This window comes from Pristis pectinata, chromosome 8 (assembly GCF_009764475.1).
Source record: "Pristis pectinata isolate sPriPec2 chromosome 8, sPriPec2.1.pri, whole genome shotgun sequence".
NCBI lineage: Eukaryota > Metazoa > Chordata > Chondrichthyes > Rhinopristiformes > Pristidae > Pristis > Pristis pectinata.
This window is the reverse complement of record NC_067412.1, coordinates 73307888-73333648: the sequence shown is the minus strand read 5'-3', so window position 1 is coordinate 73333648 and position 25761 is coordinate 73307888. Positions and strand designations below refer to the sequence as shown.

At 38.7% G+C, this 25761-nt stretch overlaps 1 protein-coding gene across 1 annotated transcript in view; it reads right to left on the bottom strand.

Annotated features, from left to right (window-relative positions):
* The window catches only part of frmpd3 (FERM and PDZ domain containing 3), a 92964-nt gene extending 67719 nt beyond the window's left edge, over positions 1-25245 (bottom strand). Inside the window, exons 1-2 of the mRNA XM_052022313.1 lie at positions 25098-25245; positions 15930-16032 (exon numbers count right to left, since the gene is read on the bottom strand). Of these exons, the coding sequence (XP_051878273.1) occupies positions 15930-16032; positions 25098-25245 (251 nt within the window). The remainder of the gene's footprint in view (positions 1-15929; positions 16033-25097) is intronic.
* Positions 25246-25761: the final 516 nt, after the last annotated feature.

Here is a 25761-nt window from a genome sequence, read left to right as displayed (position 1 = left end):
AGATTATTTGTTTAATTACGTTATGTGATGGGAATTTGTTTCCATTGATTCCAGTGGAAGCAAATTTCAGTAGAAGGGTGCAAAGCGCAGTTGCTAATACATTGCAAAGTTAGTGTATGCCACCAAGGGTGAATTTATGCCTCAAAATCATCAATGGACCAGTGTAATTGGGTAGTGTATCAGAATATAATCAATTTTTTGTTTCTCTTGGCATCAAAATATTCTTTGAAGTTCTTCAGGAATGTAACTTGCACCATTTTTATTGTTAAAGTTGAAAATGAGCTTATCACTCAAAATAAGTACTTTTGATAAGTGAGTCCAATCCTAAATTGATGAGCAATTGAATTTAAAATCAATGAAATTGATATTAAAGAAACAATACTGAATTATTAGTAGTTTCTGTGGTGACAATAGTCTGTGTTTTACTGAATATATTTTGATATTAAAATTAATCTTTAAACTATGTCAATTTATGTTTGAGCACCAAAGCAAGTAAGTGTAATTTGAAGAGCCTTTTGCAACCACCACAGTGAAGGAAATCTCAATTTCAATTTGGAGAGTGGCTAATATGCTGGGGGTGGGGGGGGTGGTGGTGTGGGGTGCCTGATCTGAGAGAACTGAACACTGAAGTGGCCTAAAATTAAGTGGAACATGCAAAAGCAATTGGCTTTTTGTTTAACTCACTTATGTTTAAAGTCTCCCATCTTTTGTGCTCATTTGGCCAATTCCACCCAGATTGTGCTGATATTGTTAGTGTAACCGAGCGGAAACTTTACTCGTATATATTTCCAGCAGCTAATCAAAACTCACTTACTCCACTCTTTCTGAGAGGTTCTCTTACAAACTTCTTTTCAAATTCCTTCAGTGGAGATGTGTAGTGTCCATCGTGTCACACCTTTCAAAGAAAATACTATTGTAAAACTAAATTCAATTGTGATACACTCCCAAAAGTGTAGGGCAAAAAACGTGATTGACTCAAATAGTCAGTTGGCTGTTAAATGATCAAATGTCTCTCCTTAATGTGAAAGCATCAGAAATTACCAAAGAGGCATGAATAACCAAAAGAAAACCAATTAATGAATTCCTTGCTTATGCACACCTTAACCAGTAAGATTTATACATATCAGCAACCAAACTTCTCACAGTTTCTTCACACTGTTTTGAACTATAGTTTTTCTTGCCTACCACTGAAGAAATTTATTCCAATCCCATCACTATCCACTGTGCTACATCTTCTCAATGAACTGAGCATCACCTAAAGTTTTTCTATTCTGGAGAAGGACTCCTGTTGAAAGGTCAGAGGTTTCTGTACCAGAAGTTGTGATCCCAATAATTAGAGCTATTTACAAGGGCAAGGCCTAAGAAAATGCTACAATCTTTAGGCGGGCAAAATTAGAAAGCACATAACAAAAGCACCTTATTATGAAAAAGTTTAGGGATTAGTAAACATAAGATTAGAAGTAAATAAAGACTACTCAAGCATTGCTTGTTATTGTATATTTTGTTATGTTATGATAACTTGGGCAGTTGGGGCTGTAACTGTGTAGAGGAAGGAATGGATCAATATTGGTTGTGATAATTTTTCTACCTTGTGGAAAAACATCAGCACACCATTTTCCCTCCTCCACTTTGAAGATTTCCTGATGGATGAAACCTGTGGCCATGCAAATGCGCTAGATCTGCATTAGGCTGCAGGCCTTCATTCAGCAAATTATAGATTTCTTTGGTCACCTTCCCGAAATACCTCTGTCCATAGAAAACCACTGTTTCTCTGACAAATTTGGCTATGTGCTTTTACATGTCACTATTTGAATATAGCTAAACGTGGCACTTCTTCTGTGATGTTGTCAAACAATCCTGACAAAGTAGATTTAGCAGAGATCATCTTAAATGGGCTCCACTGAACTGTTTACTTTCCTAAAGAGTGTAATATGCAATTGGAACAAAGGAAGATGAGTTGAATGAGCTCTGATAATACTCTCTTTCAATTTTTTCTCAAGCAGTGATGGATGCAAAGGAACAGGATATCACTGAGAAATCTCTTCATTAAAACAATCACTGGAATATTTCATGAATGCATCTTTTTATTTGTCAAATAAAAAGATGCATTCATGAAATATTCCAGTGATAGTTTTAATGAAGAGATTTCTCAGTGATATTCCATTGTCATCGTCTTAATTTATTGTAAGCCTATCAATTGTCCTCAGTCACTTACACTATACTGTACATGTTGTAAAGTAGCAGCTGTGTATTTCAATATATTTCTGAAATTTGGGTTTGTTTAAGCCTATGGAAGCAAATTCCAAGGGTAAAGTTTAATGCAGAGTTACTCTGCCACAACTGTGCATTTGCCACAAGTAACCAAGAATCATTTTCTAATCCCATGTGCACTTTAGGTTTCAACAAGCAGTAAGCAGCCAAAACAATGTGAATTTTTTATGCAGCAAAAATTGGGTTAATACAGGAGAAAGATCACCTTTGGTTAAAATTATTTAAGCTAATTTAGTGATAGAAACTGAAAATCTCTTTTACCTGTGTCAGTTGAAATAGTCAATTTCTCTTACCATTTTTGAGTCTCTGTCTGTCTGTCTCTTTCTCCCTTTTTTTAGTCTCTTGCCTCTCTGTCTGTGTTGCTTCCTTTCGGTGTTCATTATGTAACAGACCTACTTCCATTAGTAGTCAGGAGAAGCTGCCCTCATGTCTGTCTGCAAGGCCCCTCAAATGAAAATCGAGGTCACCTAGCAACCAAGCAGCAACAGGCAACATTCAGCTGAGGAATCATTGATCTGTGCTGTCTGAAGCTAAATACAGCCGCAATGAATAGACAAAAAGCAACAGTTTCTCTTCCGCTAGCTTTCAAACAATCTATTCCAGATGATCAGGTGGTCATGTGGGCCGGGGTAGTTTTGGGTGGTCCTGGCAGATACAGAAAAGTTCCAATAATCAGCTCTCTGACCCTTCAGAAATCCCAATGGTTCAGCATCAGGCTCACCAGGTAAAGCATTGGTCACAGGGAGGATGTGCAAACTCCATGCAGATAGCACCAGTGATCAGGATTGAATTTGGGTTGCTGGAGCTATGAGCCAGCAGTTCTCCTAGCTGTGCCACTGTGCTATCCCTAATGGAATGCCTGTTATCATGAAGGTAGGCAGCTTAGTTATAATATTTGCAAAACCAACAGACTTCCCAAAATCGATTTGTCACTTCCCCTGTTTAGAGTCACAGAGAGATACAGCACGGAAACAGGCCCTTCAGTCCACGAAATCTGCACCGACCATCAAACACTCATTTACTCTAATCCTACATTAATCCCATTCTCCTTACATTTCATCAATTTTATATATTCTACCATTCACCAACACACTGGGGGCAATTTACAGTGGCCAATTAACATACCAATCTGCATGTGTTTGGGATGTGGGAGAAAGCCAGAGCATGCAGAGGAAACCATCGCGGTCATAGGGAGAACATGCAAAGTCCACACAGAGAGCACCAGAGGTCAGGATTGAATCCAGGTCTCTGGTGCTATGAGGCAGCAGCTCTACTAACTGTGCCACTGCACTGCCATTTAAATAGGAAATGGGCAGGTTTGAGGTAGGTTCAGATTCCATCCAGATTTTCTGCATTTTAACCATCAACATGACTCAAAACCATCTAATTCCGTGAGTTAAAGTTCTTCCTCTTATGATGTACTCCTGCCCATGACATCAATTTGAGGGAAAATGCCAAGATCAGTCTGACTCTACAACACAGTTCTACCTGGTTATTTTAAGCCCGAATGAGCCAATGCCCCACTTTTGTTATAATAAAATGCCAATCCTTCTCTCTATTTGCCAATGCAATTTGCAACTTGTTATCACAATGTCGTTAACCTGATAAGTCAACAGTTTGACAGGTAATAAAAGCCAAACAATACATTCAGCCTATGCGATTGTTGCACAGGATACATTCCATTATGTGAATGACATTTTGAGGCAGTATATCACTCCATGTATAAAGCATTCTGGAATGCCTTGTCTGTAGAAAAACACCATTCCTTTGACAAGTGCAGAGCATTGCCTCATGTCTAAAGCATGGTATTTTGTTAATAATTGTGCAATATAGTCATACCTGAATATATTGCTTTGCTATTTGTATTACAAACACAAAGTAGGCAATGAACCATTTTGCATTCAACTTTATTTTTTAACTGCTTATGAGTTATGTTTATGAATTCAAGATACAACTTATCCATCCTGAACTAACCTTATCTAAAATCTGAATTATGTTGATTTCAACTGAAACTCTAATATAAATAATTCACAGAAGCTTGTTGTTTTAGCACTGTGTATTGTGTCATCTGAGTGAAGAAAGGACATTGGAGGGGATAGGGCAAAGGTACTGCTTCATACTTAAGCTCAGTGATCTAATCTAAGTAGAAATAGCCATGGCACGGCTCTTTTCTGTTGAATATGCATCCTGTGCCATGTGGGAACTTCAACATGCTTTCCATTATCTGGACACCAGAAATGCAGGAAGTGTCATTAGCAAGAGGAGCAGGAGCTCCAGGTTTCGAGCTTGAGTAACAATCGATGTCATTGTGATCCATCTGTGAAGCTGAGAGTTTTATGCATAGTGTGTTTCAGGAGTTGGTCACCTCGCAGCTCTGGCTGAGAGGGGTGACTGCAACAAGCAAAAAAGAGCAGGCAGGTAGTTTAGGAGATTATCAGGCCATCTTTGTCTTTAACCAGTTTTGCGCTTGAACATGATTGGCAAAGAGGACACCATTGAGGAGTGCAGCCAGAGCCAAGACATTAGCATTAAGAGTGTTTCAACCATACATGGATGGAAGAGAAAGGTCAAGAGAGGAAATGTTATGATGGATTTTGTAACTAGAATATATAGAGTCATTTTAGTGGTCACATATGTAATACCAGGATAGTATGATTACAATTTGGTGCCTGAGTGAAGGATGTCATTGAGTGGCTGCAAAACAGTTTGGAGTGGAAGATCAGCTGGAGGTTGTGGTACATGTAGGTAGCTACAACATAGGTAGGAAAAGGGGTGAGATCTTGCAGGCAGATTTAAAGAACATAGGAAAGAGATTAAGAAACAGGACCTCCACAGTAGTAATTTCCAGATGCCAGTGAGTACAGTAATAGGTGGATAGAGCAGCTAAATGTATGGCTGGAGAGATGGTACTGAGGAGAAGGATTTAGAACCCTGTGGTATTGGGACCATCTTTTGGGAACATGGGACATTTACATGCTAAACAGATTGCTCCTCAATAGGACTAATATCTCCATGGGCATACTTGGTTGTGTTCTTGGGAATGATTTAAACTGGCTTGGCAGGCAGATGGGAAGCTAAGGCTCAGAAGGGAGAAAAACAGTACTGTAAGGGGAAGGCAAAAATTTAATGGCACTTGAAAGGCAGAGAAAAAATAGTCAGAAAATAGACTAAAAATGGTCTGGCTGTGCTTCTTTGTTTATACCTCTTGTGAACTGATATGGATGACCTGACTTCCATGGACCTGGTTTCAATTGTTCAACTGTTGTCTGTTTAAAGCTTGCATGTTCTCACTGTGACTGTGTGGGTTTCTGCCAGGTACTTTGGTTTCCTTCCAGATCCAAAGGTGTGCTGGAAGGTTCACTAACTAATGTAAATTACTCCTTAATGTGGCAAAAAGAATCAAAATGGAATTAATCAGCATATGAGGGAGAATAAGTTCCAGGAGCTACAAGAGAGTGGCGATAGAACTGATGGGATTGATCTGCTGGGAGCAGGCATTGACCCAAGGGGCAAACTGACCTCCCTCTGTGTATTGTTACTAAGTATTAAACTTGACGAAGATAATATCACTTAAAGGGGCAGTATAGTCTTTTCAATAAAGATAAAATCCTGGCTGATGAACAAAGGGATAGTTGGGATCACTGATATAGTGCAAATGTTCTCTTTCTCCTCTTCAACTTTGTCAGTCTATTTATTTCTCCTCTGCCTATTTTTATTTCAGGAGAAGGGGTCATGATTGTAGTTGGCTGACTCACTCTAGAGTCAAGTACCAGTCCAGAGAGTAAGAACTGATGGAATACCTGACTGCCTGGGCAATAAGGACTAGTTAATTTTACTCTGTAATTAAAAATTAAAATCCTGTTTTCTATTTCTTAAAAGCAATATTCTTGGGATTTGAGTATTTGTGGAATGTGGGCATTATTGCCCACTTGGAGTGGACTGAGGAGACAGGGGTGGATCTCCTTCTGGAGCTGCTGTAATTCTTTGGCACATTACAACAGTCCCTTACCATCCAAACTACTTGCAAGACTACTTCAGAGGATTCTTGAGAATCATCCACATTGATTTGCAGCAGGAATCAGATAATCAGAAAATAGCAACAATTTTTCATCCCCAAAGGCCACTGCAGAGCATATTGGTCTTTTACTGAAGTCAGAATTGTGCTAATTTTTACAGTTACTATGGTAATTTTAAATAGAATTCAAATCTGCAGTTGGAAAAGAGTGTGAGTGCATTCTTCTGGATTACAGTTCCAGCAGCATAACTGCAGCATTGCTCATTCCATTAATTATTGATGAACATTCCCAAAGATTTGTTTAGAAATACACACTGCTTCCCATCAATGTCTCCAACTCTTTCATTTCTGAAGGTCACTCACAGCCATCAAACATCAATCAAAACACTGCCTCTTTTATCATACAAGTGTCAGTACTGAGTAATAGGTCATGTACTCTTGCATAACAAAAGCTTCTCATTATTTAGTGTGTTAGATTCTGTTTTTTGTAAGCTTGTTGCTTTTAGTCTGAATCCATTTTTTGTTTTGAAATTCACCTGCTAAATTTCTTGATCATAGAAGTGGTGAGTTTAAAATTCTTAGCACTCTTCATCAAAGATACAGAGGAGACATTACAGCTTTCTTGCATTTCAGTCAGAAGACTCATTAAAAGGAATACAAAGATGTATGGATGTATAAGGAATATGTATGTTTTCCTAAGAATACAATCAAAGAAATAGATTTAATTCATCAGAATTTTGGGTTACATTTCCTCCTTTTCCAACAAAAAATGTTCTTGTATGATTATTACAATATTTGAATATCTGGCGATCAAAAATGGCAGCCCCAAGTCATTTTAATCCTATTGAATTTATAATATCAGATACCATAACAGCAGAAAAGTGGAAATTATGATTTGCTTTTAATGCTGTGTTCACATATTTCCAGCAACAAAATTGAAATTTAATTGGCAAAGCTGATGCAATTGATTTTATACAATAGTGAAATAAAGAAAACATGGTCAAAAAAAGCCAAGAAAGATCTTAGCAGATCCCCTCTCACCTGACCCTACTCCTGGTGTCAATCTTCCTCAGTCAATCTACCTCTGACGTCAACCTTCCTGAATGGTCTCAACTTTTGATTTCAGTCTTCCCTGTTGATCCAAACTACCAATGGCTAATTGCACATTTAATTAAATCAGCTTATTAACTGACAATAAATGAAAATCAAAAAAACTGCAGATGCTGGAAATCTCTGAAATAGCTCACATTCTTTTACTCTCCATCTGCCATGTTACAGCCCATTCACTGAGCTTGTCTATATCCCCTGAAGCCTCTTTGCATCCTCATCACTATTCACATCACTCTTCGACCTGAAGCATTAACTCTTTCCACAGATGGTGCCTGTCCTGCTGAATGATTTCAGCATTTTCTGTTTTTATATTATTAACCAAAAAGCTTGCTGCTCTGAGCACAGCTTGTCACACGTGGAAAATAAATATACTTATTTATTGATAAATGTTACTTCATTCCCCATATTTGGCAAGTCTGTTTATATTTGGAAGCAGTCCACTTGTGATCTGCTTTAGTTTACTGATGTTTGCAAACTGATATCAAATAGAAGGTTGAATGTGGAGGTCTGAGATTGGGAACAGCATAGATGACAAAGAGATGAGTATGTGAACAGCTGACTTCAAGTGATGGGTTGGGAGAATTGCATTGGGACATTAAATGAGGTTGTGTGAGAGAGAGTGAGAGGAGCAGGGCCAGGTGTGGAAGTCTGACATTGGGAGCTTAGGGTTATGAGGGGAATGAGGCAGCAATCTCACCACCATAGCAAATCAGCAATGAATATTTTTTGACAATATATCCTGACTGTGGTGACTTTGTCCTTCTTTCACAAGTATAATATGAAATCTGCTCTAAATGGAAGTTCAGGAAATCTTTTATTTCCATTTCCTCTGTGTAGCAGCTTTCACAAGGTTTACAATGTTATCAGGCCTTCAAACAGTAGATTTTAACTTATTTTTCACTTTGCAGATATCTTCACACATTATCAGGCTGACAGCAAATTTGAAACACATGTGAATAGCAGAAGACAAACGCGAACCTTTTTTCACCAGTGTATTAGCCTTTTAATTCATATATCCCTTGCATATATACCCCTTTGCCTATTTAATCCACAATCCATATATTAACCCCACTAAGTTTTGCTTATCCTCCCACCTGCTTGGGCCCAACCATTCACAAACTGTATAAATGATTTAGCCAAGGGGATTAAATGTAACATTTTCAAGTTTGCTGATCACACAAAATTTGGTGGGAATATCAGTAATGATGAGGATGTATAGAGGCTCCAAGGTGATATAGACAAGCTAAGTGACTGAGCAACAGCATGGCAGATGGAGAGTGGGAAAATGTGAGATTACCCATTTTTGTAGAAAAACAGAAACACTGAGTATTCTTAAACAGTGAAAGACTATGAAATGTTGATATTCAAAGGTACCTGGGTATTCTTGCATGTAAGTCACTGAAGGTTAACATTGCAGGTGGAGAGAGTTTGAGTAGGCCAGGCCTCTATTTTCTAGAGCTTAAAAGAATATGAGGAGACCTCTTGAAACTTACATAATACTTAGAGGGCTTGATAGAGACAAGGAGAGGATATCTCTTGGATAAGGAGCCTAGAGCTGGAGGTCACAGTAGCAAGTTAAAGGCTAGGCCATGTAGCACTTCACTGAGAGGATGGTGAATCTTTGGAATCCTCTACCTTGGAGGAAGGCTGTGGAGGCTCAGTCATTGATTTCATTCAATACAGAGATCAATGGGTTTCTCGATAGTAGAGGAATCAAAGGATGTGAGGATAGGGGCAGGAAGATTATGCTGAGATAGAAGTTCAGCCATTTTGAATGGTTGATCAGGGTTCAAGGGGCCAAATAGGCTATTCCTGACCCTGTTTCTTATGTTCTTGTGTTCTTACCTACCTGAGCACTGGTACCCCAACATATCAAGTAGTAAATCTTCACCTTTGTGTTAGAATTACTTAATGGACAAGCACCTCATTATTTTGGGAACTGTATCACCCATCCACCATGTACATTCTCTACTCTGCCCTACTATTGGTGGCTAGTAGCCATGCTCTGAAAGGCATATTTAAATCTTTTTACCTTTCTATTAATAGCTCTTTTTGCTCCCTAAACCCCTCTTTATTCCTTAAAATGCTCCTTAAAGCTGCCTCATTAATCCTGCCTTTTATTAATTAATACAAGGGAGACTAGACTTGATAAAAACATGCTCGGGATCACCCCATTTTAGTGTTATGCAGGCAGTACACTAACTTTGTGACTGTCTGCTGATTACAATCAATGCAGTGCTCAGCTTGCTCGGTCTCATTTTTCATTAGCAGAGTCACAGTAGCCAGTACCAGTTAAAGCTTGTTTTTACTGCTTAAATCTAGCCTCACTTAAAATGAAAATGCATTTTGACTAGAGCAAGTGATGGCCAAAGCTAAATCTGAACTGAGAAAAATGAACAACAGGGAGAGCAGATTCCAAGGTTTTTAAATGATACACTGAAAGGCCTAGTGGAAGAGGTGGATGTATTACAAGGATCCAGGAAAACTTCCAGATGCTTGCTGAGGTAACTGTGGGGTCAGTACCAGGAATGTAGTTCCAAAGCCCTGGATGAAGTACCATAAGCAGCTTGATCACCTCACACGATTGGTCAAGATCATTCAAGTACCATATCTACCAACTAGTCTCAGACATACTTCAATTCATTACTTGCCCATCATTAATATCTGCCAAGTAAGACTCAATACCTAGCAATCGATATGTTGCACCACACCTTCACCTGTACAGGATTGCTTCTAGCTGAACATATAGTAACTCATAGCCTGAACACATTGCCAAGTGTTTCAACCATTACAGATTGGATGCCATTCACTGTGTCATTATTTACCTCTGCAAAACAAGATGAGATGTAAGCAGCAGTGGAAACACATCAACTGAAAAGGCCATGCATGCCTGCATGTCATCTCTCCTGTAGGGGAAATACTGCTGGCGATCATTGGACAGTCACTGAGAGATTATGGCTAATGATGGAAGGGCACAACCATTGACGATGATGGCATCTTCATGCCTAATCATCATTCTCTCATCCCACCTTCTCCTCAAATCTCTTGTGATTTACAGGTGTAAATGCTGTAAGCTTATGTCTCTTTCCTTCACCACTTCCTACACCAAAACTTTACCTTTATGAGCTTTTTCATTTCAGATACCAAAAACTGCAACCTGGTTGGGCAAAGGAAGAAGAGCACATTCACAATGAAGCTGAAGACATCCTATCAGTTCATCTCATTCTTACAGCAACAGTTGAGACACGGAGAATGCAGGTAATTTAAAGGCACAAGGTGTGAATGGCTTCTAGCCAATGCAGGGCTAAGGACTGAGCAGGTGACAGATCACTGGGGAGTGAGATTGTACACATGTTCTGCTGAAGACAAGTTTGCAGATAAGTGCCTCGATGCAGGTCACAGACAGAGATTGGTGGGTTTGTCTGATGTCCCTGAAAGTGTGCATTCCCACTTGTCGAGGAGAAGGAGCATTGGGTTGGGCAGAAGTTGGAGCCCATCCTTTCAAGCATGGGAGTGATGGCTGACTCCATTCATGCACTTGTGGACCCAACTGTGATGCACTGTAGCTGCTGATATGATATCTTCCATTGCAGCACCCAGGAAAACACCATGTCTTCCCATAAACTGCGGTACTCTGACAGGATCTTTGCTGTTGCCTGTCAGCCAGGTAGTACAGACAGCTGACACCTACACAGAGGTGGATGTCCACAGTCAGACCTTTTATGCCCAGAGGTACCCGATTTTGACCACCTTCACTGAAACAATGTAAACCAATACAATGCCACTGAGGCAACAGGATCACAAGGTAAGAACAGGGAATGTAGAAAGCAGATACTGAGGGAATTGGCAAGGATGGGCAATTGATTTTTATGCAGAATATGACATTAATACATTTGATTTATAATGTTTAGTTTTTGGTGACAATTATTTTTACATCTGTGGCCAAGCTGAACTGACAATGGTTGGTGACAGAGGGACTATTAGTGAATGGGGAACTGGTGTTGTTGTTATTGCAATTGGACTAATAATGAGACCTTTGTGGACAGCCTGGTCAGGAGGGGACATCCAAGTTGCTTCCTCCACTTCCTTCTTTCTGCTTCTCCTCAACCTTCCTAGGCAGGTGATGTTTGGGGTTGTCCATTCATAGTGCACTATGTAACGGCAAGGGTGAGCACTATGAAGTGGATCATTAGAAGTCTTGACATCTGCTTTGCTGAGAACACAAGAGCTCTTCCAGAGCATTCAAGGCAGCATGAGTGTTATTTTGGCATGCCAACAGATAGCTCCTTCGCTACTCACATTGGCAGAGTGGCTTTCAATATGTGCTGTTCATGTATATTTAAGTTATTCATCAGCGTCATCAGCCATATCATCAGCTAGTATCCCTTGTCATTCAATGTACGCATTTGGTTTGTCACAGTGGTTCATGTGCAGCTGGCAAAGGGAGTAGAACTGCAGACAGGATAGCAGACAATGATCTGCATGATTTACTGCCCACGGTTATACACTAGCCAAACATTAAGGGGGAATAGGATTCATCTTGTTTCCAGTTCAGCACAGAGTTGATGAGCAGTAGCCTCAAACTGATGTGCATCCAGTTACTTACACTCTGCAATCATAGTGAATCATGTAGTCTCTTAGCTGCTGAGCTCTGCATAAAATTTAGTCAACTTTCTTAAAATGGAGAGCCTCAGTTATCTCCTTCTAGTGGATGGTAAACTGTGAGACTTAGCCTGATCTTTGCTGTTGCCTGTCTGGAAGCATCCAGGTACATAGCCATGGTCACGTGGACAACCATTGGCAAGTTGACCTTTGCTGGTCTGTGACTGCAGCAGGTGGAAGATTTCAGTGCAAGTGTCCCAACGGAAGCACAAATGTCTCAAGTGACAAGACACTAAAACTGCCGAACTGATAAGGACTCCCTGCTGAGACCCCATCTCTGTTCCTCACAGTTCCTCTTCCAGCAGCTTTCCCTGCCCTGTGATGCCTCTCCTCATTCTGCCAGTCATTCTATAACCTCAGGGGAATGCATCCTTGTTTGGAGTAACTGGTTTACACAGAGACCTTGTATTCAGTCTAAGTCTTTCAGTCTGTGGCACATCATACCCTGAGACTTTTGTAATGCTAAAGGACTTTAGAAAGCAGCAAGCACTTATAATTTCTTAGCAACAGCCAGTAGAAATGAATAGGCAACTAACCTGAAATGAATTGATAACTTTTTCTTAATTAGTACTGGTGAGGGGAGATGAGAGTCTTCCATGCTACTAATGTTTGTTAAACTGCGTAAGATTAAGAGAGTTTTACAGGAGTGTTGAGTTTCAAATTGCAGTTCTGACATAAGATCAGCATGGCATACTGATTGATATCATTATTGGCTCATTCTAGATAAGTTCAGCAGGTATTGGATGTGCATGTGGCCAACTCCTTCACAAAAATGGTGATCCAGTGTGACTCGTGCCTCAAATACGTGTGTGAAAGCAAATTGGCATCAGTGTTATCCAAAAAGTATGTGCAATAGAGCCAAATACTATGGCCACAGGTCTCAATGCAATATCCAAAACACTGATGAGATCACCCTGGGAGTATTGTGTATAGCTTTCGGGTCCTTACCTAAGGAATATTATACTTGCCTTATAGGGATTTCAATGAAAGTTCACCTGATTATTTCCTGGCATAAGTGGATTGCCTTATGAGGAGAGATTGAGTAGACTTCTCTTTTTTGGAACAATTAAAGATAATCTCATCGAAAATGGCATGGATTTTGCCAGGGATAGTGAAGTTATTGGTGTTTGCCACACTACAGAGATTGGAACATATACATTTGATTAAGGTAAAAGTTGAAATACCATAAATATATTTAAAAACATAATTTAAAATCCACTTTATATTGAAATAGTTATCTGTGAGCATTACAATCAACATGCATGAAATTAATTTTTTGGGTCAGAGGACTTGGTAAACAGTAATCATAGCTTAGAAAGCATTGTAAACTCAAGTAGACTTCATAAAACAAAACACAACATTTTCAAGGTACTTTACAGCAAGATTAGTATGTAAATATATCATTTTAAGTCAATTTAACTGATTTTTATTCATTCTATTGGAGAAGGCTGTACAAAGTACAGCAAGAAGACTGAATCACTAGCAGCGATTTCCAGATCTCTGTTTTAAACCATACATATGCAGAAATCCTAAGGCTGCTGTTATGTGCACTGTGTAATATGGCTGAAAGCCAGTATTTCACAAAATGTGCAGCAGATAGAATGGAAACCATGGTGTCCAAAGAACACCTTTGCCAGACTTCTTAAACTGCTTTCCCATCAGTAATAACGGTGCTAGTGTGTGTGAATTTTTAGTATTTATAAACAGCATCTGAATGAGCTTGAATAAGGTGATGTTATTTTTGTGGTCATTAGGTTTAACCTGTTTTGCATTGGTTGTGTTTAAAGTTGGCTGGTAAAAAAAGTTTGACTTCTTACAGTGCGCAATCTATATTTTCCATACTCCCTACTTTACTGTGCTCTAACTCTGTCTCTAGATCCAGTAAGTAATCAACTATGCAAATATTCTATGTAAGACACATATTTCAATATGAATCCCCCTTGAAGATTCTGTAAAAGAAATGGTGCCATGATCTGTCCATTTGTGTGAGCCCTCATTTACTTCAGTTTCATGACTTCATTTCTGTTTCCTTTCATGGATGATTGCTTCCCTTCTTGTAATCTCAATTCTTTTGTCCATACCAATTGCCTACAGCGTAGTGTCACTATTTGTCTTGTAACAGGGCGTAACTGTTCTCTGAACAATCCAGACAGCTGAACCACTGTCTAAGTATTTCAAATATTTCCTTAAGTAACATCATTGCATTGGTAGTGGCGCACAATGTATGTAGGGTGTGTATGTCATGTTCCAAATATTTGGTTCACATTTCTAAAACTAAGTAAAATGATGTTGTTATTTTAACAAGGATACTGAAAAAATGAGTGTAGTGCTGAACCAGATTTCAGGTTTTGAATTGATCACCATTTGCTTTATCATTTTCGAATGGAGGCCAAATAGATTGCAGATGTTGGGATTTGGAGCAAAAAACAAACTGCTGAAGGAACTCAGCAGGTCAGGCAGCATCTGTGGAGGGAAATGAGCAGTCAGTGTTTCAGGTCAAGAGTAGAATCTTTACTCTTTCAGTCCAGGTGAAGAGTCTCGACTTGAAACATCGACTGTCCATTCCCCTCCATGGATGCTGCCTGACCTGCTGAATTGCTCTTGCAGTTTGATTTTTGTTTACCATTTTCTAATATTGCTCAGCAGCTGTATATTTTGAAGCAATTAGAGATATTGGATTTCCTTTAAATCTTTGCTTGGATGTATATCGTGCATGCTCTGTAGAAAGTATATAGAGAGAACCATAACCTGTGCTGACTGTTGAATATAATTTCCACATTGATGAAATGGAAGCTCTTTATTGGATATTGCAGGATTACCTTTAGTTGCATAGATAGCTACATAAGCATGGTCAATGGCACCCAATACCTTGAGAAAGATAGCCCTCTGAAAACAATAGCATTCCTTTTTAAACCCAAAGCTACCAGTTATTACTGAACTTGATGGACTTTTATAGGGAAATTATTTGTAAGTGATATTTTAATGCACCAGTGAATGGCACACAGTATCTCCTGTAGATGCTTGGAAACTAGGAGTAGCAGAGAATCCAAAGGTAATTGTGACCTCACTTTAACTCAAGCATAGTGCCATCAGCTGACTGCCCCTGCAGATAGTTCTTGGTGTACCACTTAAACACAACTCGGTCACAACACCTCTTGTGAATTTGAAGCCAAACACATAAGATCTCTTTGTGAGATCAAGGTAATTGCTTCTGTCATGCTCCCTGGGGTAGTTCAGAGTTTATGTCAAACTAATCGGCTAGAACACAAGCCATCCCAAGACAGTGAAACACTGAGGTAGCCTTATCAGTTTAAAAAAAATAATTCCACTGTTAGCACCTATTATTATTTCAGCCATGTAGTTGATTTTAGTTCAGAATTAGAGCTGATTCCTATCCTACAATTGACAGTGAAGAATGCAAGCTTTTACGTGCAATATAACTAATAAGACCTTAACGTTCAAATGTTTGTTTACATTTTCATTAGCATTTATACTCTGTACTATATTGGAAAATGACAGAAAACTTTAAAGGTAACATTAATGTTATCACCAGACTCTGCTGCTATAGTTTACATGCTTTCGCACTTTTAATTCACTACAACATTTTCACCAAATTTAATAACCCAGTGGATAAAATGTTTTATGATATTACTGAGAACAAATTTCTTGTCTTGGTGTTTAAATGCTGCTGAAGATTTCAAAGGTTTAGCAGTCCAGATTAAAGTCGTCGATGTCTTTCAGAAAATTAGAGAAATTGTGTGAGGTTAGGTAGCTTAGCCCCTATTCCAAGAAACCTGATTGTTGGAGATGAAAAATAATTTGTATAAATGCAAATTTTTGTTGTTAACTGGCTAAACAAACAAATGATTACCTTACAAGGTCTATGACTCTTTCCCTCGGGGCAGTGCTGACGCACTCATCATTTATGGCTAGAATTTGATCTCCTGGGATGAGTCTGCCCTCCGATGGACCGCCTAACAGAGAAATACAGACATTTACTCCAAAGTGAAATTGGGTTGGGTCTCAGATAAGATTAATTAAATTTCTTAGTAACAAAAAAGTCACATTGTTTCTATGGTGACAGCTCAATCCTGTAAGGACTGTTGCCATGAGATATTTCACTATAAATGAATGACATGGGTAAATTCTAATGGGTATATTAGTGTAACATTAAATGGGGTTAATTTTTATTTTGTGCAGTGGTGTAAAATGGGTGATTGTTAATCACCAGTCCATTTTACATCTTCTGATTTTTACTTGTTTTGGTAACAATGATTTTTATTTGAGTTGATGACAATAGGGAAGGCAAGGAGCAAACATAAAGCTGTAAAAAAAAGACGTAAAACATTTGCGTCACAAAAAGGATGATTAAGATTGTGATGGAGCCCCAAAAGGATTAAAAAAAAACAAGATGAACATTAGCAGACAATAGCGAAATTGCAGGAGTGCCAAACAGAGAGGTTACTTCAACCTTTTCTGATGCTATAACAGTAGATATTGAGAGGGATATTAAAATAAAAAGAAATGAGAGAGTAGGTAAGTTAACTAAATTGAAGAGAATGAAACCCATGTCTAGATGGCGTGACTCCCATGAATTCTCTAAGATATTAGTGTGGAAATAGCAGAGGCACTAGAATCCATCAATGGAAAATTTGTGTCAGAGTACATGAGACTTAATGTCAGGGATAGGAAGGATACTAGAATCTTTGCTAAAAGATGAGGTGGCAAACATTTAGGGAGAGGGAATGTGATACAAAAGTAGACAGCTCAGATTTCAAAACAGAATATCATAGCCTAATGTTCATTACCCTGATCTAGTGTGTGTAGAGGTTCGGGGTGGTGGAATGGCAGTTAAGGTAACAGGTCAATTACCTCAACCATTTCCCAGTTTCTTCCTGTCAGTCACAATCTCTATCTCATCGCAGCACTGACTAAAGTCTCCATCACAGCCTCATCCTCCCACACTATACCAGTCACAGCTTCATTCGGCAGCCTCCTCCAATCCCCAACTGCCTTAACCCCCAGCCCGTGCTCATTGATCTGTTCACAGCCTATTCCACAACTCTCTTATCTCTCTCCCATAATCATGGCCACGCTTACAACTGACTTTCCAAACCTCCCCTATTATAGCACAGTTCACTGCTTCCTTCATATCCTCCCCATTAAAAGGCCCATTAACAGCATTCTCCACATCCCTTCTGCTCTCCCTGATCATGCTATCCTCCCCTACAATCAATCCCAAATAGAGCACTGCTAACAGCATATACCTCCAAACTTCCTCGCATCCCCAATCCCTGCCAAAACACCCCATTCATGGCTTCATCCACTGGCACCTTCAGCGTCCTTCATACCAACCTTCTACCCCCAGCTGATCATTTGCAGCTCCCTCCCACCCAAATTACAGTTGTCTTCAGAAATCTTCTCACTGATAATACTTTGTTGGCCTCTTCTGCCTATTTTGACTTCTGTGCATCTTCCTCACTACCATTATAAATGTGAGGGCCCATGCTTAAGCACACATCACATTATTTGAGAATGCAATAGAAACAGTAGACAAGGGCAATGTAACTGAAGTGGTATTAGACTTTGAGAAATCTTCAGTAAGGTGCCATAAAGGGAGTCTTGGTAAAAATTAAGAAAAGCAGAGTCAACAGCCTGTTGTAGAATAGATTGAAAAATGAAAATGGGAAATGGAAAGCAGGAGCTACTAAATAGATTTCATATTTAAAGCAAATGAGAAGTGGTCTCTCACAGCATTTGTACTATTGGTCACCATGTGTATCAATGATCTAATTTAGAAACCAGAGGAACCAGCTAATAATGTTGATGGCTGCACCAAAATACAGAAAAATATAGAGAAAATTAGTGAAGGGAATGAAGCAGGATGCATTAAGAAGGGTCTTGATGTTTATGTGAAGTAAAAGGAAGCAGAGAGATTGAGCACAGAGGTAGAAGAGACATAGTAGGAAGGCGTTTGGGTAGAGTTGGAGATTAATTGGGATGAATGGCTTGCTTCTATGGTGTAAGTCCTGTATAATTTAAATCATGAAGAGATGATGGGAAATTTTTGACATCTATTCAGGCTATATATGCAGCTGGCCAAGCAGCCAAACTACCTACCTGTTGGCAGGAGGCCAAAATCATTTTCAGATTAAATCCAACAGGCTATGGAGGCCAAACAGAAACCCTACTGCAGATCAGCAGGTATGGGAGGGAGAGCCACAAGTTGCTGACTCCTGCGCTGAGCTCATTAAAAGATCAGTTCTGGGGGAAATGTAGCTGACCTAAGAAAGGGTGATCCCCGGTCAGGAGTAGCTGCTCTATTCTTGTGGATTACGGGGGAGTAATTCTGATGTTCCTGGTTTTCTTTCTTTCTGTTACTCCCCCACCAAAAAAAATGTTCCAAGTTTCTTTGTAGAATTGCCACAAATGATCTCTTCAAAGCCATTCAAAGCTACTCAGCCCTGCTAAATATGGGGACACTATACCTGTTGCATAATCAATCTAATTGCATTCCAGAATTGCAGTCCTGCTACCAACACGGTTTAGGACCCTTATATGTTTACTTAAACAGCTTCTGGGCTAAAACCTGCTGGCATACGTTGCCGATTTGACAACTGCACCAGGTAGGTGTTCAAAAAGGCTAAGTTACATAGTGCCCCGATCCTCTCAGCTGCCATTCATTTATTAACAAGGAAATAAATAGAAAGCAGTTGGAAATCAGCTGGATATTTTTCATAAATAGTGATGGTGTGATAATGGTGTGATAAAGAACGATTTCTAATTACTGCAGATATATTTTCTTTTTTCATTCACAACGACAAAAACTTGCCATCAGCATAAAGCAAGAAAATCTTCTAATGTTTGTATCAATCTCTTTGCTAATATTAATCAATAGGAAGTGATGTAGGCTTAACAATTAGGCTGTGCACATGTCTGATACACATCAGTGTACAAACATGAGCAACAACATCAACAATGATATCATCTAAGGTCTTGTCCCAAGGTGCAATCAGAAATTCTCACTGAGTTGAAGAAGTTGATTTCAGGAGAAGTTTAAAGGAGGAAAGGGAAGTGGGAGTCAGAGGGACTTAGGTAGCCAAAGGAATGGATGGCTTGTGACAAAGTCTCCAGGAGGTGGCGTTAATTCAGATTGTTTTGATGCTGTTGCAGATGCATGGATTTGAAGTGGGAATGGGGACACATGATGTACATTAATTCTTACTAAAGGGGAGTCTTTTACTTTGTTTTTGTGTTGTGGTTCACTTCATCAGGAAGTTTGGATATGGGAGCATTTTAAGTTTGAATTTCAGAATAGTTAAGATTTTGGAAAAATAAAGTCTTGTACAAAGAGTATTGTAAAATTTAAAGGGTAAAGTGAAGAAACCACTTGCATTTATTTAGGTCCTTTAACAATTTCAGGATTTGTAGTCACTGCTCTAATGACGAGAGATGTAGAACCTAATCTCTGTACATCAAAGGTTGCCAAATAGCAACATGAATAAGCCCAGATTAACAGTTTAAATAATATTAGTTGAAGAATAAATATTAGCCATGACACTTGGAGGATTCTACAAGTAGTGCCATGTGATCTTATGCATGCATCTGATAGATTGATTGTATCTGAGTTTAAAATATCTTTTGAAAGACAACACATACAACAGGGCAGTACCTCCTACTGTTAAGTATAGATCTTGTGCTCGGGTCTGTGGAGTACAGAATGACCTCAGAGGCAATAGCATAGGTTATTTGAATTAATTCAAATATTACCCCATTGGAAACTTTTATAATAATGTATGCTGTACATCTGTTTAGTGAGGGAGAATAGCAAATGGTTTGGCCCACTGGATTTCTGATGGTTGGTCCTCAAACTGAGTACTGCAAGGGGAGTGGATGCTAATATGGAATGTCATTTGCAAACTCACAAGTCTGGAGTACTCACACTGAGAAGTGCTCCTAATTGGAAATACTCATTGACTGTATCAGCCTTATGGTCTTTTGAATTCTAAACATAAGATCAAATTAGAAGGGAAGGGATGTGGACCTTTGGGATACCAAACAAGGGCAATAAATTGGGAATTTGTTTTTTGGCAACAATTCCTCTTGTACTAGGACTATCAAGGTCAAATGGAATGCAAAAGATGTTTTAAAAGGGTTTAGATACAAGAATACAAGTTGCATCAAAATCATCAGCACCACCAAATCACAATGTATTAATTAATCATCATGAATATAATTGGTAAAATTAGACTTTGGAGTATTATGCTTTTCTGTCTTTTAAATAAATGTTGATATTTTCCCCCTTATTTTGCTTACTTGAATGCAATTGACTGTAGTTATTGTGGACTGTGCAGGGTCAGGGATTCTTCCATATTATCCACTCTCTTGATTAATCTAAAGTTGCTTTGTGTTGGTAACTCAGTGGGGGCAGAAAAACTGGATAACACACACACTTCCTGAAAGGGAAGACTTCACCATTCCACTCTTTTTTCCACTTCATTGTCAAATTGACAGGCCATTAACTGAACAAACAATACAATTCATGCAAAGGTCTGACAAATTGTGTTTGCTAAGAAAAGCTGGTTAAATGTTAAACAGTAGCTTGAGTACAAAATTAGCTTTGTAAATCAGCAAGTGTTATCATAACTAGATGATTTTTATTTCTAAAGAGAAAATTTCATTATTTATGTGATGGTGCTGATCTGCAAAGCTAAACTTGCATTAGGGTGGCAAATTGACACTCTACCTAAGTGACTTTAATCCTTTGTCAAATAAAACAGCATGGCATTTTTGCCCCAGAATAAAGAAATATACGTATCAAGCTTTTTTATCTTACAAAAACTGTAATGATAATAATAAGAAAAATAGTGCAACTTGTATCAGGGAGTAAGTGCTTGCTGAGTACACAAGGTCCGGGCAGTTTAGAAATGTTGCCCAAACTGCTGATTCCCTTACATTCCTCTAACACATTGCTCGTCTGCAATAACAATGCTTATAATTAATGCCTTAAGATATCTGTAATACTCTGCCTACCTGATGCAGCATTCTAATACTATTATAATATTGTTATTTGATTTTAATTTTCAGTTTTCCAAGTTACCGGCTCTTTTGTTGAAGTTTATTCATTTCCTCTGTACTATCTTGACCCTCCCTTTTGCATTTTCTCAAAGGCACTGGTTCTTGATGAGATAAAGTCCCTCAAGCCATCTCCCGTATAGGCTTAAGCAGTTTAAATAATCAGACTACTTGACCATAGTAGGTAATGCATTTTCACCTGAACCTGTCTTTACCCAGTACATGTTCAGTTTCCAGCAGGAATTACTGTTGAATTCAGGAGCAGGATCTCTGCCTAAGCTTTCCCCTATCTTACACAGGGGGCAATGATATTAATTATAGCTTCTCAATCATTACCACAAGTGAGATCAACAAACTGACTGCAGGCAAAGGACTGAATTCCTGACCATTTAAGTCTGAATAATTCATTACCACCATAGGCAATCGACATACCAACAGAATATTAGGGGAAAATATTTATTATCTTTCAATTTTTCTGTTGCTTTAGAAATGTAATATGAGGCTTGTTGCAACAGAATCAGGGATCTGCCAAAGAATTTGACTGATTCTTTTATTTGTTAAATGTACACCTATTTTATATTATATAGCAGACATTCAGGAGTAACTGCAAGGAAAGAAATTAATTGAGAAGTTATAACATTAAATAGAAGACCAACTTTTGTCTGTACCTCAACAGATCACAACCTTTAATATCTCATTGAGCTCTGATTCAAGTTTATTGGTATTGTAAGGTAGCGGTGCAGTTGGCCTCTTCTTGCTAAAGATGCATGTCCTCTTGTTGGACATGACTGAAAACCAATTAAATTGTACAAGTATAAACGAAGTATAAAGGAGCCAAAACTACAGGCAATATTAACAGTCTATAAGAATAGGGCAAGGGAGAAGGAATATAATGTGAAGGATGGGTTGAGATAAATATCAGCTACTGGTATTGCTCTTCATCTGTGAAGATCAAGATCTGATTTCTGCAAGGCCTCTTATGACTTCTATTTGTAATTAGCTTTAGTGACCTTGCTTCTGGCATAGAATCTTCTCCACTATTAATCTATATTCTGAATTCTGCTATCCCCTTTGATTGCTTATTATGTGTTAAGTGCCTGAATTCTTTGTATGTTCACTTGCTGCATTTTGTTGCACAAGATAGGAGTTGATGACTAAATCAATCTGATTGGTAGGACTGGCTTTCAGGAGAGCATTAATTTCACTTATTATCAGTGGGAGCTAGTGGTTACAGAGAAGCAGGGCTGTGTACAAAATGAACATGTCGACTCTATTTGTACAGGATCCATTATATTCCCTGCATGTAACTAGACAAGATGCCAGTTCAGAGATGGGACCATTATAAGTACAACAATACCTTGCAAGTGAAATTAATCAAAATGTATATAATCATGCATGAATGTCATCCACCCAAGATTTTTGCTCTGTATTATTGCCTGCCCTTGCCTTAAAGGACTGATTCATGCTGAACTATAGAACCACACTCGCAATCAATTACCTCATGCCATTGTCAAGCAGCGTTTCATGGAGATGGTCATCGGGTTGATTTACCACAAGGTCATCACAGCACAGCTGAGCCAGATTCTCCTTTAAGTACCATAAATATTTCAACAGGAATTATGCTCAGGAAAGGAACATTGGGTTATTCCATCCCCTCTCTAATTCGAGTGCACTAAAGACCGTTATATAGATAAGTTGCTACCTTGATAGTGATCTGCCATCTCAGTATAGACAGGGGATCGAACCTTGGATCTATACTTAGACTACTTGGGAATTCTCTGGATTTCGCTTGGAGTCTCCAGTAATTACAAAAGTGAAGGGGGCCTCTTAGCCTCACAATAGTTTGTAGAATTATTAATGTGAAGAATTTTGAAAAAACTTTGACTAATTTTCTTTCTGTGCTTTTCCAAAGCTGCTTGAAGATATTCACCAGAGCTTTCTCAGCATATTCAGCAAGTTTATCAAGTACTTAATTGAACCATGAAGATCTTAGGCTCAGTTAGATTTCAGTCAGGTTATTTTGGTATTGCTAGAGTTAAGGATGTGATAACTGGTGTAAGTGGAAATAAATCATTTGACCAGGATTACTGGTGATGCCATGTGAGGTCAGGGATGGATACTGTTATGATGGTCCTTATGATAAATTGGGCTGGCTGTATTTACTGCCATAGTTCACATATCAAAAGACACACATTAATACTGGAATAACCTACCAAAGGAACTGTACTACACCAAATAAATACCATCTCAAGTCAGCAGGGATCCAGAATAACTGCCAGGAGAGTTATTTTTTCCACAGTTTGCGTTTGTTTTAATTTTTCCACAGTTTCCAAGTTTTCTCTTTTGACAGATGTTGCCTGACCTGCTGAGTGCTTCCAACATTTTCTGTTTTTATTTCAGATTTTCAGCATCTGTAGTTTTTTTGATTTTCATTAACTGGTAGAAGAACTGAAAGGAAGAGACTGGTTTTGAAAGATAGCGTAGTTGCAACTTTTCTGCAGCCAATACTGGATTTTTCATTCATCATAGACTTGATGAATGATCTCTAAAGTCCAGCAGGTATACAACAATTGTTAAATAAGGAAGAACTTACTTTCAAATTAGGACAATGGTTCTACTATATTCCACCAAAGTATTTCAAACCTTATTAACCTCGGCCCTTTAATGCAAATATTAGGTTAAGCATTTAAGAAAGACAAGATTCCTATTCTTTACAGTAGGAAGGATGGTTTGTGGCTAGAAATTGGATTTCATCTTTTTTGGTGCATTAGGGCATCATTACATTCGTTGATGCCAAAATGGGTCCCCCAAAATAATAATGAAATTATTTAAGAAGAAATGTGTATCAGCATTGGCATGATTTGCAACTCAAAAGATGTATTGGGAACAGTGTGATTGTAATGTAGGTTTTGCCACTTTGCAGCATAGCATTCAGAAAAGATTGTCAGCAATGGCAGCCAAACACCAGAAGCACATAGTTGGACCTGGGTCATGGAGGGCTGTTGGAGAGGGACTCTTCATAATTGTGCATTTCTGTGTCTCCTCCCCAAAGGTTGCCACTCTTCTGACATTACCTTTCATCCCCCCCCATCCCCACCCCCACAGTCATACTACCTCCATGGTGATCATTAAGCCCATTAGTCATAATTTCTAAAAAGCACTTCTTGTTAGTTTGAGAACAGATTGTGTACTTTAGAATGCAAGTGAGCAGTCTCGAGTGAGTTTTTGAGCTGCCTTGTAAAATAACCCATTGTGAGCACAGCCTCTGTTTAAATCTTGAATAAAGAAATAACAATGTGCTCTTTGCTCTCCTGAGACAGTTACATGACAATCTTTGTGAACTTTTGAGCTCCAATTTATGCTGATGTCAGTTGAAGCTTCCACTGCATGACTATTGATGTCATTAGTGCACCCTTGACACAGGTAAAACATCAGGTCTGCTAACATGGATTGTGACCAGCAATGGCCCATCCTATTTCACAAACAGCATGGTTTCACCTGGAAGTGATTGCTAATGTGATTCACTGTGGGTGAGATCAATTTTGGATTGTGTAACACTGAAAAAGACAGTGCTGCACAATCCAATTTTTAATCTAAGCTACCCACTCTAGACAATGAGAAAGGCAGTTGTGAGCGGGACAATGATGTTCCCCATGGTTAATTATCATGGTAATGCTCTCTTCATCCACCTGTGAACAGGAGACATGTGACTGAGCAACTCCCAGCCAATTGTTGCCCAGGTAATGGGACATGATCCAGTACAATTTGGAGGGAAAGAGGTAACATTGGTGAAGGAAATAGGAAACATTATAAAGACATGTCTTGTAACCAGGTTTGATTCAAATTTGGTAGAAGCAAGTTGATCCTTGTAATCAGCTCAGGGTAAGGGTATGGAATAAACATAGATTGATGAAGCAATTGAACATAACTAACAAGAATCTATAAAAATCTTTTCATGTCTCACCTGGTGCCACAGCTCGTACTGTCACAGGCTTCTCGCCACCTGCCACAAATCCAAAACCATAGACAGGGTCTCGTTTAATCTTCACGTGTCGGGTGGTAAAAGCAGAGAAATGGCCACATTCCATGTCATTAAGAGATACTGTACACATCACGTGACTGCAAATGAATAGGTCAATGGTCAATAAAGTTCTACAGCATAAATTATTCAAAACAAATAGCAGGTTAAGAATTATTACAGCTTTAAATTAACAGACATGTAATTCAGTAAACACAAAGACCTTACAAACCCTGAATAGAAGGAATGTATTTAACTTGTTCATTATGGTTGAGAGTTTAATTTATCGTGGTGTAGTAGGCAAAGGCCTGTTTGAGAGTTTAGGAGAGTTTGAGGCCTGAAGTTTTAATTCATCTGTTTATTGCTTTTGATAAGGGCGGCATAGCTAATTATTCTATAAGACATCAGACACCAGAACAGAGCTGGGAAAGCACCAGGTGCCACATTGGTTGAGGTAGTGTGAAAGAAAATTAAAGGGGTGAATGGAACTGTTATGCTGCCCTGGAATTTTTGAAGTTCTTCTTATTTTCAGTTTTCATATTTTCTAAGTTTTTCTTGCATGGATTTTTTTAAATAGTTCTACACAATCAATGATGTGTCCATTCAGAAA